General features: G+C 48.9%; 1 protein-coding gene across 1 annotated transcript in view; it reads right to left on the bottom strand.

Annotated features, from left to right (window-relative positions):
* Positions 1-5,309, bottom strand: part of LOC137545413 (vomeronasal type-2 receptor 26-like) — an 84,880-nt gene extending 79,571 nt beyond the window's left edge. The window contains exons 1-2 of the mRNA XM_068266643.1: positions 4,973-5,309; positions 712-815 (exon numbers count right to left, since the gene is read on the bottom strand). Of these exons, the coding sequence (XP_068122744.1) occupies positions 712-815; positions 4,973-5,309 (441 nt within the window). The remainder of the gene's footprint in view (positions 1-711; positions 816-4,972) is intronic.
* Between the last annotated feature and the right edge of the window lie 9,873 nt (positions 5,310-15,182).

Genomic DNA, 15,182 nt, shown 5'->3' with positions numbered 1-15,182 from the left:
TCTGAGGGAAGGCTTCCTCCAAGCGCTCAACAAGGGACAGCTGCAAATCCCTCATTTGTTGTGCACGGTCTCCTCCTGCAGGCAGGAACTGGCTGAGCTTCCCCTTCAGACGTGGGTCCAGCATCATGCAGATCCAGATGTCCTCCCTCTTCTTCATCTGGATCACCCTTGGGTCCTTGCGCAGGCACCTCAGCATGTGTGCTGCCATTGGGAAGAGTCTGGCCACGTCTGTTGGCACATCATCAGCAGCCCCAGAGCCGACAGTGCTGTCCTCCTCTTCCTCTGCCCCCTCCACCTCATCCTCTCTCCACCCCCGCACCAGTCCAGCCTCGCTCTGCTGCTCCCCCTCATCAGCAGCAAGGTCAGGGACCTCCACCAACTCCAAGCCCTCCTCCTCAGAGGTGGCCTGTGAAGCTGCCTGCAGCTCCTGCTGGTCCAAGGCTGCCGCTCCCTCTTCCACCAGTGCATACAGGGCCCTGTCCAGCACACACACCAAGGGGACCCACTCGCACACCATTGCATGGTCCCTGCTGACCATGTTGGTGGCCTGCAGGAAGGGTGCCAGGACTGAGCACACCTGCTGCAAGGGCCCCAAGTCCTCTGTGGAGATGATGGACGGGAGGTTGGTGGCGGCACACCCAGTTGCAGTGATGGAGGCAACTGTTGCACGTGCAAGGTACTGGCTGACAGCCTGCCTCTGTTCAACCGGACCTCCAACATCGCTAGAGTGGAGTTCCAGCGAGTTGGAACATCGATCATGAGCCGGTGCTGTGGCAGGTGCAGCTCCTTCTCCACCTCTTCCAGGCTCGCTACGGCTGCAGGTGAGAGCCGGAAATGACGCATGACCTTCCTTGCTGCTCAAGGAGTCAGTTCATCCCTTGGTAGGTCCGCAGGAACTTTTGGACTGCCAGGTTCAGGACGTGCGCCAGGCAGGGGATGTGGGTCAGGTCTCCCCTGCTGATTGCAGAAACCAGGTTTGCCCCATTGTTGGACACCACCTCTCCGACTCTGAGGCCTCTGGGGGTCAGCCAATTCCTCTCCTGCTCTCGGAGTTTGGCCAGGACATGGTTCGCTGTCAGTTTGGTCTTCCCCAGGCTGACCAATTCCAGCAGCGCTTAGCAGTGGCGGGGCTTCACACTGCTGCTGAGGTGGGGGGTTTGGGCTGGTGTGCCGGAGGATGGAAGCGGATCAGAGGAACCTGCTGCTTTTCCGCTGACCCTGCATGGTGGCACCACCCACTGCGTTGTTGGTGCTGCTGCTGCTCTGACAGTGCCCGATGCTGCTCCCCCATCCTCGCCTCCTTCCACCAAGCTGACCCAATGCGCGGTGAAGGACAGATAGCGGCCTGTCCCAAACCGGCTGCTCCACAAGTCCATGGTGACGTGGACCCGTTGACCCACCGCGTGCTCCAGCCCTCTTCCGACATTAGCCATCACGCAGCGGTGAAGTTCAGGGATGGCCGTGCGTGAGAAAAAATGTCGGCTGGGGATTGGCCAATCAGGGGCTGCACACATCAGGATCGCACGCATGTCGCTCCCCTCCTGCACAAGGGAATAAGGAAGGAGTTGGGAGCACATGGCCCATGCCAGCAAGCCATTCAGCTGACGCACGCGACGGCTGCTGGGAGGCAGAACCCTGACCACCCCCTGGAAGGTGTCGCTGAGCAGGGTCTGGCGAGGCCTTTTGCTGGCACAAAATCAGTGGAGGGAGCAGAGGAGGCCACTGAGGACTGGCTGCCAGAACAGGCCTCAGTGTCGGCGGCAGGAGTTGCAGAGGGAGGAGGAGCAGTGCGTTGCTGACGCACTCCTGCTGGTGCTGCTGGAGGAGGTGAAGGAGGGCAGGTGGCTGCTGCCGACGGCTTCGCAGTGGTGGCGGGTCTGCCACTGCCACTGCCAGCTTCCTTTAACTTCACGAACTCCTCATGCTCGTGAAAGTGTTTCCCTGCAAGATAGTTGACCAGAGAGGTTGTGCCAAACGCAGAGGGCTCCTTCCCTCTGCTGAGCTGCTTGCGGCACTGGTTGCAGGTGGCATACTTGCACTCCACATATGGCAGGGTGAAAAAATTCCATATTGGGGAGGTGAAGTTGCCCCTTCGGCTGGAAGGTGCTGCTGCCGCTGGTCTCCCTGTGGTGGTTGGGGGGGGTTCTTGGTGCGGATGGTGGCGGCACTGGCAGAACTCATCTCCGGATCAGCACGCTGTGTGGCCTGCATACCACGCCCACTTGTGATCCTGCCCATGCCTGCGATGCTGATCCTTCTAGCAAGGCCCACAAACGCATCCTCCTCCTCCTCAGAGCTGATGACCTGGCACCCAGTCTCTGTCCTTCACCCTGTCATCATCATCCTCCCCCTCTGCAAACATGTCCTGCTGGGATCCCCCAAACTCCCCTTCTGCATGCATGGGCGGTTGGACAGTCACCACTGTCTGACTGTCCAAAGCATCATCCCCCAAAGTGCCCATGAGCATTCCTTCCTCCTCCAATTCTGCCGCAACAGCACTCCGTAACCCCGCTGTGCTTGGGGATAAGGAGGTGCTGAGTGACAGGGTGCTGGTGTCGCCCGCTGGGGCTGGAGAACTGCACTCCTCCTCCTCCTCCCCAGGCAGTGCTGGTCGGCTGCTGCTGCTCTTGCGAACAGTAGTGGTGGCGGGGGTGGAGGACTCGGTTCCAGAGCTAATGGTGGCCTGCTCATCCACCATCAGTTCCACCACAGCGTCTGCGTCCTTCTTCTCAACAGGATGGCTACGACGTGGCGGTGGGAGGAACATCTGGGCCACACGCTGCTGCTGCTGCTGTGTCTCTGCAGCGTGACCTCCAGCTGTTGGGCAGCCAAGGTGTCCACGGCCAGTGGCTAATGGCAGGATAGCCACTGGTGCAGACGCAGAACTGCGCATGGTGGTGGTGGCGTGGCTGCCACGCCCACGACCTCCTCTCTTGGCGATGCCCTTGCTGCCCCTGTCCAAACCGTGGCTGCCAGTGCCAGACATCGTATATTTTTCAGATTATACAAATGAAAAAAAAACTTATGTATGTAAAGGCAGGTGGGACAAGTGGGGTACTTTAATGGGGTGGGAGTGGTGGTGGTGGGTGTGTGAGGTGATGGACAGGTGTACTCTACAGCAGAGATCGGTGTAGCGCTAACGAGAGAGTGCGAACTGCGCACACAAAGACCCTAGCTGACGCTGACTGACGGTGTCCCTATACACAGACTACAGTACAGTACAAGTCAGCAAATACACAATAGAAGTAATAGAAAAAAATAGGATGGGTGTAGCACTAACGAGAGGGTGCGGACAGCGCAGACGTGCACTGCGCACACAAAGACCCTAGCTGACGCTGACTGACGGTGTCCCTATACACAGACTACAGTACAGTACAAGTCAGCAAATACACAATAGAAGTAATAGAAACAAATAGGATGGGTGTAGCACTAACGAGAGGGTGCGGACAGCGCAGACGTGCACTGCGCACACAAAGACCCTAGCTGACGCTGACTGACGGTGTCCCTATACACAGACTACAGTACAATTCAGCGAATACACAATAGAAGTAATATATAAACAATAGGACGGGTGTAGCACTAACGAGAGGGTGCGGACAGCACAGATGTGCACTGCGCACACAAAGACCCTAGCTGACGCTGACTGACGGTATCCCTATACACAGACTACAGTACAATTCAGCAAATACACAATAGAAGTAATATATAAACAATAGGATGGGTGTAGCACTAACGAGAGGGTGCGGACAAAGACCCCTAGGTAACGCGGTGACGGACAGTCCCTATACACAGACTAGAGTACAGTACACTACAGTACTACTAACTAAACAATAGAAGAATCTAGCTAAATAATAGAACAGGTGTGACTAGATTACAGAGAGCAGATACAGGACAGGTATAACAGTAAAGCTGGGCCTTGCTAACTACAAAATAGTACAATAATCTATCTAACACAGAAGTAGTAGTACAGGAGTAGAGTAGGACAGGTGAGAGCACAGGTAACTAGAGACTAGAGCACAGAGCAGGGCAGGCTGCCTTGCCTAGGCACAGGGCCTAGCTGCTGGCTGCAGCAGTACCAGTGACAGACTGTCTCCCTCCCTAGTCCCTAATCCCACAAACTAAACTACCTAAAATACAATCTATCTACAATACAAAGCAATACAGTTGAATATCAAGTGTTGGAGTGTAAAAACGCTTGGTTTAGAACAATAGAAATGCACTTGCACACAGACAAAATGCACTGGAGCAGTCTCTTAGTACTATCAGTCAGTAAGTCGCAAGCAGGACGAGTGAGGCAAGATGGCGTCCGGTATTTATAGAGGGGGGCTTGGCCAGGCTCCCCCTCTGTGATTGGCTGCAGTCAGAGGGCTGGGAGCCCTCTGATTTGCTTGTGAGGACTCGAGGTGACGTCTGTCATGACGCTATCCGAGCTCGTGACGCTATCCGAGCTCGGATAGCTAATACTATTCGAGCTCGGTATTCGAGCTCGAATAGTGAAAAAAGAGCTATGATATCCGAGTACCTCGGATATCCTAGCTCAGATGAGCACCACTGGCAGGAACTGAGTCAGCTTCCCCTTCAGCCAGGGGCGTAGCAATAGGGGTTGCAGAGGTTTCGACCGCATCGGGGCCCTTGGGCCAGAGGGGCCCCGAAGGGACCTCACTCAACTACATTATTAGCTCTCTGTTGATCCTGTGCTCATAATAATCACTTCTATAGATACTTTGAATAGTGGTAATCATTAACAAACTGTTCCCCATCCCCTTCTTACACCTCTGACACTGTAGCTGCCATTGGCAGGTTTTGGTGCGCCGTATCAATTGTTATGTATAGAGTGCTTGGGGGGCCCCAAAGTAAAACACGCATCGTGGCCCACAGCTCTTTAGCTACGCCACTGCCTTCAGCCGTGGGTCTAGCATCAGGGTGATCCAGATGTCCTTCCAAGCATGCATCTGCTTCACCCTTGGGTCACTGCACATGCACTGCAGCATGTGCACTGCCATGGGGAACAGGGATGCCATCTCTGCTGACACATCATCTTTGGCACCTCCCGAGATAACAGTGATGTCCTCCTCCACCTCTGACTCCTGAGCCTCTTCTTGCTCTCTCCACCCCCGCACCAATGCAGCTGCACTCCGCTGTTCCCCCTCTTCTTCATGGTCAAGGACCTCCAACTCTTCAAACTGCAAGTCCTCCTTAACATCCTCCTCCTGCCACACATAGGTGGGATGTGCAGGTAGTGGCTGCTCCTGCAGGATCAATGCTGCCTCTCCCACTTCCAGCAGAGCATAAAGGGCCTTGTCCAGCATGCACTCAATGGCCACCCACTCACACAGCGATGCACGGTCCCGGCTGACCATGTTGGTGGCCTCCAGGAAGGGTACCAGCACCAAGCACACCAGCTGCATTTTTCCCCAATCAGCGCGGATGATGTCCGGGAGATGGGTGGTGCCGGTCCAGGACAAGGTGGCATCCATAGTGGCTTTGGCCAGGAACTGGTTGACAGCCCGCTTCTGTTCAACCAGACGTTCCAACATTGCCAGGGTGAAATTCCAGCGTGTTGGAACGTCTATGATGAGCCGGTACCGTGGGAGGTTCAGCTCCAGCTGCGTGGCTTCCAGGGACGCTATGGCACCACCCGAGTGGTGAAAATGACCCACGGTTTTCCTTGCCACTGCCAAAAGATTGTCCATCCCCTGGTAGGTGCTCAAGAGTTTCTGCCCCACCAGGTTCAGGACGTGGGTCAGACAGGGGATGTGGATGAGGTTTCCCCGGTGGATGGCGGCAGCCAGGTTGGCCCCATTGTCGGACACCACCTCTCCGACTTTCAGGCCTCTGGGGGTCAGCCAACTCCTCTCCTGCTCTCGGAGTTTGGTCAGGACGTGGTCTGCCGTCAGTCTGTTCTTCCCCAGGCTGACCCATCTCCAGCAGTGCTTGGCAGTGGTGGGCCTTCACACTGCTGCTGAGGCGGGTGTGTTTGGTGGTGGGCTTTCTGTAAGATGGAACTGGATCAGAGCTGGAACCTGCTGCACTTCCCTAACCCTGCTGCGGGGTGGCAACACCCACTGGGGTGATGCTGCTGCTGCTGCTCTGCCCGATGCTGCTGTCCCCTCTTCACCCACTTCCACCAAACTGACCCAGTGTGCGGTGAAGGACAGATAGTGGCCTGTCCCGAACCGGCTGCTCCATGAGTCCATTGTCACATGGACCCACTCACCCACTGCATGGTCAAGCCCACGTTCCACGTTGGCCTTTACAAACTGGTGCAGTGCTGGGATGGCCGTGCGTGCAAAGTAGTGCCGGATGGGGATTGGCCAATCCAGCACTGCACACTGCAGGAGCGCACACATCTGGCTCCCCTCCTGCACAAACAAGTATGGGAGGAGCTGGGAGGACATGGCCCATGTAAGCAAGCCATTCAGCTGTCGTATGCGACAGCTGCTGGGGGGCTGAGACCTGATCACGAAGGACTCGCTCAGCAGGGTCTGGTGGGTGACGTTTTTGGCTTGCCGAGGAGGGAGCAGAGGAGACCACTGAGGAGGACTGGCTGCCTGAACAGGCCTCAGTGTCGGCAGGAGTGGCAAAGAGGGTTATGGTGCTCTGACCACTGCAAGGGCCAACGCCAGCTTCCTTCAGCCTCTTGAATGCCTCGTGCTCATGTTTGTGCTTTTTGCCCAGATGGTTTATGAAGCTGGAGGTGCCATAGTTGGAGGGGTTACACCCTCTGCTCAGCTTCACATGGCACACATTACAAGTCACAAACTTGCTTTCTAGTGAGGGCAGATTAAAAAACTGCCAGATTGGGGAATGCAATTTTCCCTTACGCCCAGAATGGGATGCTGCTGCTGATTTTCTCCCTGTGGTGGTTGGGGCCTGGGGTTGAGTGGTGCGGCTGGTGGTAGTAGTGGCAGATGAAGCAGTAGGCTGTGGGTCACGCATTCCATGCCCACTGTTGCTCCTGCCAATGTCAGCGATGCTGATCCTCCGTGTCAGATGCACTAATGCATCCTCCTCCTCAGAGTCAGAGCTGACATCCCCCTCCTGTGGATGGTATTCGTGGTCCTTCATCTCGTCATCAACATCATACTCCCCCTCCTCGAAACAACTACTGGGATGATGACCCCGCCCCAAACTCCTCTTCTGCTGACACATCATGGACGGACTCCCTCCCAACAATTACCTTCATCATCTCAGACTCTTCTACAAAGCCCATTGCGCCCAGAATGTCTTTTGTAGAGCTGGTGGTGGCCTGCTCATCATCCACCATCAGCTGCATCACAGGCACGGCGTCTTTCTCCTCCAATTTGCGCCACCGTCCCTGCTTGAAAATGGCCGCTACACGCTGCTGCGTCTCTATAGTGTGACTCCCCCTAACAGCTGGATGGCCAGTGGCTAGCGGTGGAATGGAGACTGATGCAGCAGAACTGCTGACGGAGGCCGCAATGTTGCTCCCTCTCCTCTTGGCCTTGCTGACCCTCCCCCGGTTGCCAGTACCAGACATAGTACAAGACGTGTGTTGACAAATGATGTGGGGTACTTGTTCTTTATTAAAATCGGGATGGGACTTTGGATAAAATCAGCACTGAGTGACAGAGAGCAGAGTAGAAGAAGACACACTGACACTGCTCAGCAGCACACCAGCACTGCAGTAATATGTAGTAGCTAGTAATACTACTCTCTCTAACAACTAACTAGCACTGCAGTAACTACACAATAACACAGTAATCCCACCTATACTGTAGCTAGCTAAGGCTAATAGCAGGTAAGCAGCAGGAGGCCTGGACTGTGTGCACAGCACACACACAGACACAGGACCTAACTTGCAGATGCTGCAGCTGAAAGTCTGACTGACTGACACTGACAAATTACACAGGCTAGCTAACTATAACACAATATAACAGTACTGTAGTGGTGTAGTGAAGGTGTTTCCACTCAAAAACGCTGGGTTTAACAGTGTGATGATGCACTTGCTTAGCCAAACAGCACTGGAGATGTCTCTCAGTGTGCAGTCACAAGTAAGGAAGATTTTCTCATCATGGCCCCCCTCCTTATGTACAGGAGGGGCTGGCCAGGGTGCCCCTCTGTGATTGGTTGCTTGGGCTTAAGCTGGGAGCCCTCTGATTGGATCAATGACGTCATGGACATCATCTCCATGGTTACAGTACCCGGATTCGGATATCCGACCCTAGTATCCGTCCAGATTCCGGATTTCAAATAGATATCCGCAATAACTCGGATAGCGCTATTTGAGTTTTGGCCCAGGTATCCGGGAATCAGAATCAGATTTGGATAGTGGAAAAAGTTTGGATTATCTGGGTAGTTCGGACATCCGAAATCTTGCTGAGCAGCACTGCAAGATTCCCATTCTCTGCACTTGCCACACAGCCCCACAGTATGATAGAACCACCACCATATTTTACTGTAGGTAGCAGGTGTTTTTCTTGAAATGCTGTGTTGTTTTTCCTCCAAGCATAACACCCCTTGTTATGCCCAAATAACTCAATTTTAGTTTCAGCAGTCCACTGCACCTTATTCCAAAATGAAGTGGGCGTGTCCAACGTGTTTTAGCATACCTCAAGCAGCTCTATTTGTGCTGTGGGTGGAGAAAAGGCTTCCTCTGCATCACTCTTACATACAGCATCTCCTTGTGTAAAGTGTGCCGAATGGTTGAATGATGCACAGTGACTCCATCTGCAACAAGATGGTGTTGTAGGTCTTTTATGCTGGTCTGTGGGTTGACTCTGACTGTTCTCACCATTCGTCGCTTCTCCATCTGAGATTTGTCTTGGTCTGCCACTTCGAGCCTTAACTTGAACTAAACCTGTGGTCTTCCATTTCCTCAATATGTTCCTAACTGGGGAAACAGACAGCTGAAATCTCTGAGACAGCTTTCTTTATCCTTTCCCTAAACCATGATGGTGAACAATCTTTGTCTTCAGGTCATTTGAGAGTTGTTTTGAGACCCCCTCCCATGTTGCTACTCTTCAGAGAAATGTAAAAGAGGAGGGAAACGTACAATTGACTTCCTTAAATACTCGTTCTTATAATTGGATTCACCTGTGTGTGTAGGTCAGGGGTCACTGAGCATGCCAAGCCAATTTGAGTCCCAATAATTAGTTCTAAAGGTTTTGGAATCAATAAAATGACAACAGTGCCCAAATTTATGCACCTGCCTAATTTTATTAAAACAATTATTGTGCACTTTCTTTAAATGCAATAAACTTCATTTAACTTCTCAAATATCACTGTGCGTGTCTCCTATATAATATATTTAACTGACATTTTTTATCGTAACAACCAACAATTTATACAGGAAAATCATGACGGTTAACAATGTTGCCCAAACTTTTGCATCCCACTGTAGGTAGTCAGAGGGGGCCTAATTATAGGTTGCCAGAGTTAGCCCACAATATAAGTATGCAGAGCTAGCTCCCTAGCATAGGTAGTCCTCCTAGTATAGGTTCCACCCAGTATAAATAGTGAGAGGTGTCCCCCAGTATAAGAAGCCCTTTCCAAGATAGGTAGTGAGAGGTGTTCCCCCAGTATAAGTAGCCCCATCTCCAGCATAGGTAGTGAGGAAGGTGTACCCCTAGTCCCTCTCTCCATCACTCACAGACCCCAGATCAGCAGACAGAGACTGCATATAGGACACATAGTAACCACAATACCAATGACTCCCCGGTCACTGTGCGCCCTCTCTTCTCTTCAATTGTCATTGATCTGAGGTCTGAGTGAGGGGGGCAGTGGTGGTGCAGCACAGTGGCAGGCATGGTACCATTGGCGCTAGTGGCCCCGATAGCACTAGCCATGCCTGCACTTCTATAAATATGCAACTACACTAGCCTCACAATGGCAGGGCAAGTCTATAGATATGAAAAGGGTGACTTTATCAGCCTAGCAAAGGCTAACAGCAGAGTACAGCACCAAGGAAAGAACCACAATTATTGAGTCATTCCCAGCAGAGCAGAGGTATGCACATTGCAAAATGTAGCATAATTGCATGACGCAAAGTCAGATTCTAAACGTTTCTGAGGTGGTTTCTCATTGTCAATTTTCCACCAATTGGACCAATGGGGAGCACCGGTTGGAGCTTTGAAGATATTTTTTTAATGGGGCTTTTGTTTTCAGTATTACAGAAAGAAGCAGTGGTAGTCCTGGTGGGTAGACGCAAGCATGCAGCGGAAGACATCAAGTAAACACCAGGAAACCCGGCACTGGTGAGCACCGGATGTCAGGAGTTTCCGCCTGGCAAATAGTCTCAGTTATTTTCCTACCAGAATAGGAGTGATCGATGAAAAAAAATGTAGGCACAATAAGAATAAGGCGCGGTTCACAGTTGCATTGAAGTGGCAAACAGATCTGTGAGAATGAATCTGTTCACCGGCCGATTGGATCAGTTTTCACTCCACTGCCACCCCATTTCCGTTCCGCTGCTTCCATTCCATTTCCCCACATCCCCCACAGACCCCCACCCCCAAAGTGTATTTTGCTATTTAGAATTTTCGATTTTATTTGATTAGCCGCACCCAGGCTATGCATATACATAGGTTAGGATTTAGTTAGAGTTAGGCCCCTCCCATGGAGGATTGACTTCTTCGCAGTGGGAGGGACGAGTACTTAATAGGTTGCATGCAAGCTGTTAATGGAAACCAACATCCTCCTCTAGTGGTAGACAGGTCATGTGTATGCTCGGTGTGTATTCGACCCCACAAGTGGGGCTTGCACTCTTTTGCAGGTAGGCACTAGTCTGTTTTTAAGTAGCGCTGCTCATTTCCTTGCTATGTACTAATGTAATTCGTTTTTGGTCAGCTGCTCCCACTTAACAGCCATGCTTTTGGTGTATATGCAGAGCTTCTGTTTGGGTTCAAGGTGCGTTTGTAGTTCCTGGGGGGGCTCAGCGCATCTCTGATGGAGGCCATTCTGAGGCGGCCTGGTGTTGCGCTGATCCACCTTTTGCGCAATTTGCTATTTAGAATGATCGGTTTCTTCACAAGTGCGAAGAAACGTTCAGTTTTCTCATTGTCCCCAATGCAGCACTAACGTTTCCGTTTCCATTCCGCTAGGCTCAGCAGTCTAGAAAATTGGGTGCTGCAAGAAACTTGCGGTCCATTCAGTGGATCATGCGGAACACATCCGTTTGAATGGATGGGTGTGAACGGATCCATATGTTAACATTGGATCCATTACAATCTGTTCCGATCCGTTCCCTTCCAATCTGGGAACAGATCATTTTTTAGCGCAAATGTAAACCAGGCCTAAACTAAAAAAAAGAACAATATGATGGCCTTTTAAAATAATAATAATAATATACAATACAACTTACCACTTCTCTTACTTTGTACTTTCTAGATGTACTTTTCATAAAGTACATATTCCTTAGGGCTGTAGCCAGCATATATGCTGCAAGAAATGAATAGAAAGGCTTTCTCACCGACATCTCCATTTTTTTTGTAGTAATATACCCTAATGTTTCTATAATCAGCTTCAGTGCAGTTCACTCCAGAAATGTTACATTTGTGCTCAAAGATAACATTTTTCTTTACATTTGGAAAAAGACAATGAAATTTATCAAACCAGAGCTCATCCCGTATCGGGTCCGGTGGATGGGTGGATGAGATAACTTCTCTAATGAAAGCGTTTGTTTCAAGCTCACTGTGTGTATGCCTTACAAAAATTAAGCTGCAGTTGATTGACTCATGTGGAGCTTGTTCTACAAGCAATACATGTGTCCAGGACTCGTGGAGAATTAAGGTGATATTCAAGCTAATATTGTTGATGTCCGACAGAAAACAATATGTTGATAGTGAGAAAATGCTGCATATGATTACAACCTTAGCTGTTTTTTTCTTTAAAAAGGCAATATTAGTTTCAGTAGTTTTTAAGCCATCAATAATTGTCAGCACGTACTCGATGCAGATCCCATGTTGGGTCATCATCTTGCTCAGTCCACGTAGCTCCATCTCACCAACGTTATCACCAGGTGCCACCATTCCAACCCAATTCCATCCAAAATGTAGGAAACATTTTATCATAGCTGCATAATATGCTTGAGGGTCGTTTAACAGACGGTATAGAGTTGGATACATATTTCTTTCATTCAGGAGAGGGTCCACTGTTTCATAATTGATCTGGCGAAATAATGTTTGATTAACCCTTAGCCACGGGCATCTAAAGGCATTTTAGTGCAACACTGATTATGCCTGCAGCAAATGTTTAACCACTTCAGCCTACAGTGTTGCAACTTTTACCTCCCGTTCAATGGCCAATCACTTTATCACTATTTATCACAATGAAATGATCTATATCTTGATTTTTTCCACCACTAATTAGGCTTTTTCTGGGTGGTACATTTTTTCTAAGAATTATTTTATTCTAAATCCATTTTAACAGGAAGATTAAGAAAGAAATGGAAAAAAAATCATTATTTCTCAGTTTTTAGCCATTATAGTTTGAAATGAATACATGCTACCGTAATTAACACCCATGTATTTTATTTGCCCATCTGTCCTGCTTATTACACCATTGAATTGAATTGAATTGAATACACCATTTCAATTATGTCCCTATCACAATGTACGGCGCCAATATTTTATTTGGAAATAAAGGTGCATTTTTTCAATTTGTGTCTATCACTATTTACAAGCCTATAATTTAAAAAATATATATTAATATACTTCTTTGACATGCATATTTAAAATGTTCAGACCCTTAGGTAACTATTTATGTTGTTTTTTTTTATTGTATTTTTTTTATTACAAATTTTATTTGGGTAATTTTTAGTGTGGCAGGTAAACAGCTAATTTCAAATGTAAAATAATGTATTTATTTAATAAAAAATGGATGTGGGTGTAGTTATTTGGCCACAAGATGGCCACAGTCAAAAAGTCCTGGAAGCGATCAATCTCGCTTCCAGGAACTACAGGATGGGCCATTTATATTGATACACCTTAATAAAATGCCAATGGTTGGTGATATTAACTTCCTGTTTGTGGCACATTAGTATATGTGAAGGGGGAAACTTTTCAAGATGGGTGGTGACCATGGCGGCCATTTTGAAGTTGGCCATTTTGAACTTTTGTTTTTTCAATAGGAAGAGGGTCATGTGAAACATCAAACTTATTGGGGATTTCACAAGAAATACAATGGTGTGCTTGGTTTTAATGTAACTTTATCCTTTCATGAGTTATTTACAAGCTTCTAACCACTTATAAAATGTGTTCGATGTGTTGCCCATTGTGTTGGATTGTCAATTCAACCCTCTTCTCCCACTCTTCACATACTGATAGCAACAATACTAACTGAAGCTGGCCTAGCATTTACTATTTATGCTCAATGCAATAGAAACATTAGGTTGCTTAAAGGGAACCTTAACTGAGAGTGATATGGATGTTTCCTGTAAACAATACCAGTTGCCTGGCAGTCCAGCTGATCTCTATGACTGCAATAGTGGCTGAATCACACCCTGAAACAAGCATGCAACTTCAGTCAGAGCACCTGATCTGCATGCTTGTTCAGGGGCTGTGGCTAAAAGTATTAGAGACACAGGATCAGCAGGCGATTCAGGCAACTGGTATTATTTTAAAAGAAAAATTCCATAAACTTCTCAGCTTAGGTTCCCTTTAAGGATTTGTAGCATAAAAGCCAACTTACTTGACTGGGAATAGAACCCAGGTCTCACTGTGTGGTGGGCAAGCTCCCTAACCACTGTACCACAACAATACTGACTGAAGCTGGCCTAGCATTTACCATTTATGCTCAATACAAGAGAAAAAGTAGACAAGATATTAACATTTATATCACGCTTTTCTCCTGGCGGACTCAAAGCACCAGAGCTGCAGCCACTAGGGCATGCTCTATAGGCAGTAGCAGTGTTAGTAAGACTTGCCTAAGGTCTCCTACTGAATAGGTGCTGGCTTACTGAACAGACAAAGCTGAGATTTGAACCCTGGTCTCCTGTATCAGAGGCAGAGCACTTCCGCATTTCACCATCCAGACATTACTTAAGGATTTGTAGCCATGTACCATTTATGCTTAAGCCATTTATGCTCAAAAATACAAGAGAGAGAGAGAGAGATGAATCTACCTGGCTATCTGGGGTTCTCTTTGAACAACTGTTGAACACAAAAGGCAAGGCCATGCCTGGCTACAAATCCTAAAGCAATGTCTGGATGGTGTAATGCTTAAGGGCTCTGCCTCTGACACAGGAGACCAGGGTTCAAATCTTGGCTCTGTCTGTTCAGTAAGCCAGCACCTATTCAGTAGGAGACCTTAGGCAAGTCTTCCTAACACTGCTACCTATAGAGCATGCCCTAGTGGCTGCAGCTCTGGTGCTTTGAGTCTGCCAGGAGAAAAGTGTTATATAAATGCTATTTGTCTTGTCTACTTTTTCTCTTGTATTGAGCATAAATGGTAAATGCTAGGCCAGCTTCAGTTAGTACTGTTGTGGTACAGTGGTTAGGGTGCTTGCCCACCACACAATGAGACCCGGGTTCAAATCCCAGCCAATGTGAGTTGGCTTTTATGCTACAAATCGTTAAAGGGAACCTAAACAGTGAAGGATATGGATTTTTCCTTTTAAAATAATACCAGTTGCCTGAATAACCTGCTGATCCTGTGTCTCTAATACTTTTAGCCACAGCCCCTGAACAAGCATGCAGATCAGGTGCTCTGACTGAAGTCAGACTGGATTAGCTGCATGCTTGTTTCAGGGTGTGATTCAGCCACTATTGCAGTCACAGAGATCAGCTGGACTGCCAGGCAACTGGTATTGTTTACAAGAAACATCCATATCACTCTCAGTTAAGGTTCCCTTTAAGCAACCTAATGTTTCTATTGCATTGAGCATAAATGGTAAATGCTAGGCCAGCTTCAGTTAGTACTGTTGTGGTACAGTGGTTAGGGTGCTTGCCCACCACACAGTAAGACCCAGGTTCAATTCCCAGCCAATGTGAGTTGGCTTTTATGCTACAAATCCTTAAAGGGAACCTAAATGGAGAAGGATATGGATTTTTCCTTTTAAAATAATACCAGTTGCCTGAATCACCTGCTGATCCTGTGTCTCTAATACTTTTAGCCACAGCCCCTGAACAAGCATGCAGATCAGGTGCTCTGACTGAAGTCAGACTGGATTAGTTGCATGCTTGTTTCAGGGTGTGATTCAGCCACTATTGCAGTCACAGAGA

This window comes from Hyperolius riggenbachi, chromosome 1 (assembly GCF_040937935.1).
Source record: "Hyperolius riggenbachi isolate aHypRig1 chromosome 1, aHypRig1.pri, whole genome shotgun sequence".
NCBI lineage: Eukaryota > Metazoa > Chordata > Amphibia > Anura > Hyperoliidae > Hyperolius > Hyperolius riggenbachi.
Note: the sequence above shows the minus strand (reverse complement) of the source record. Positions and strands in the feature narration are given on the sequence as shown.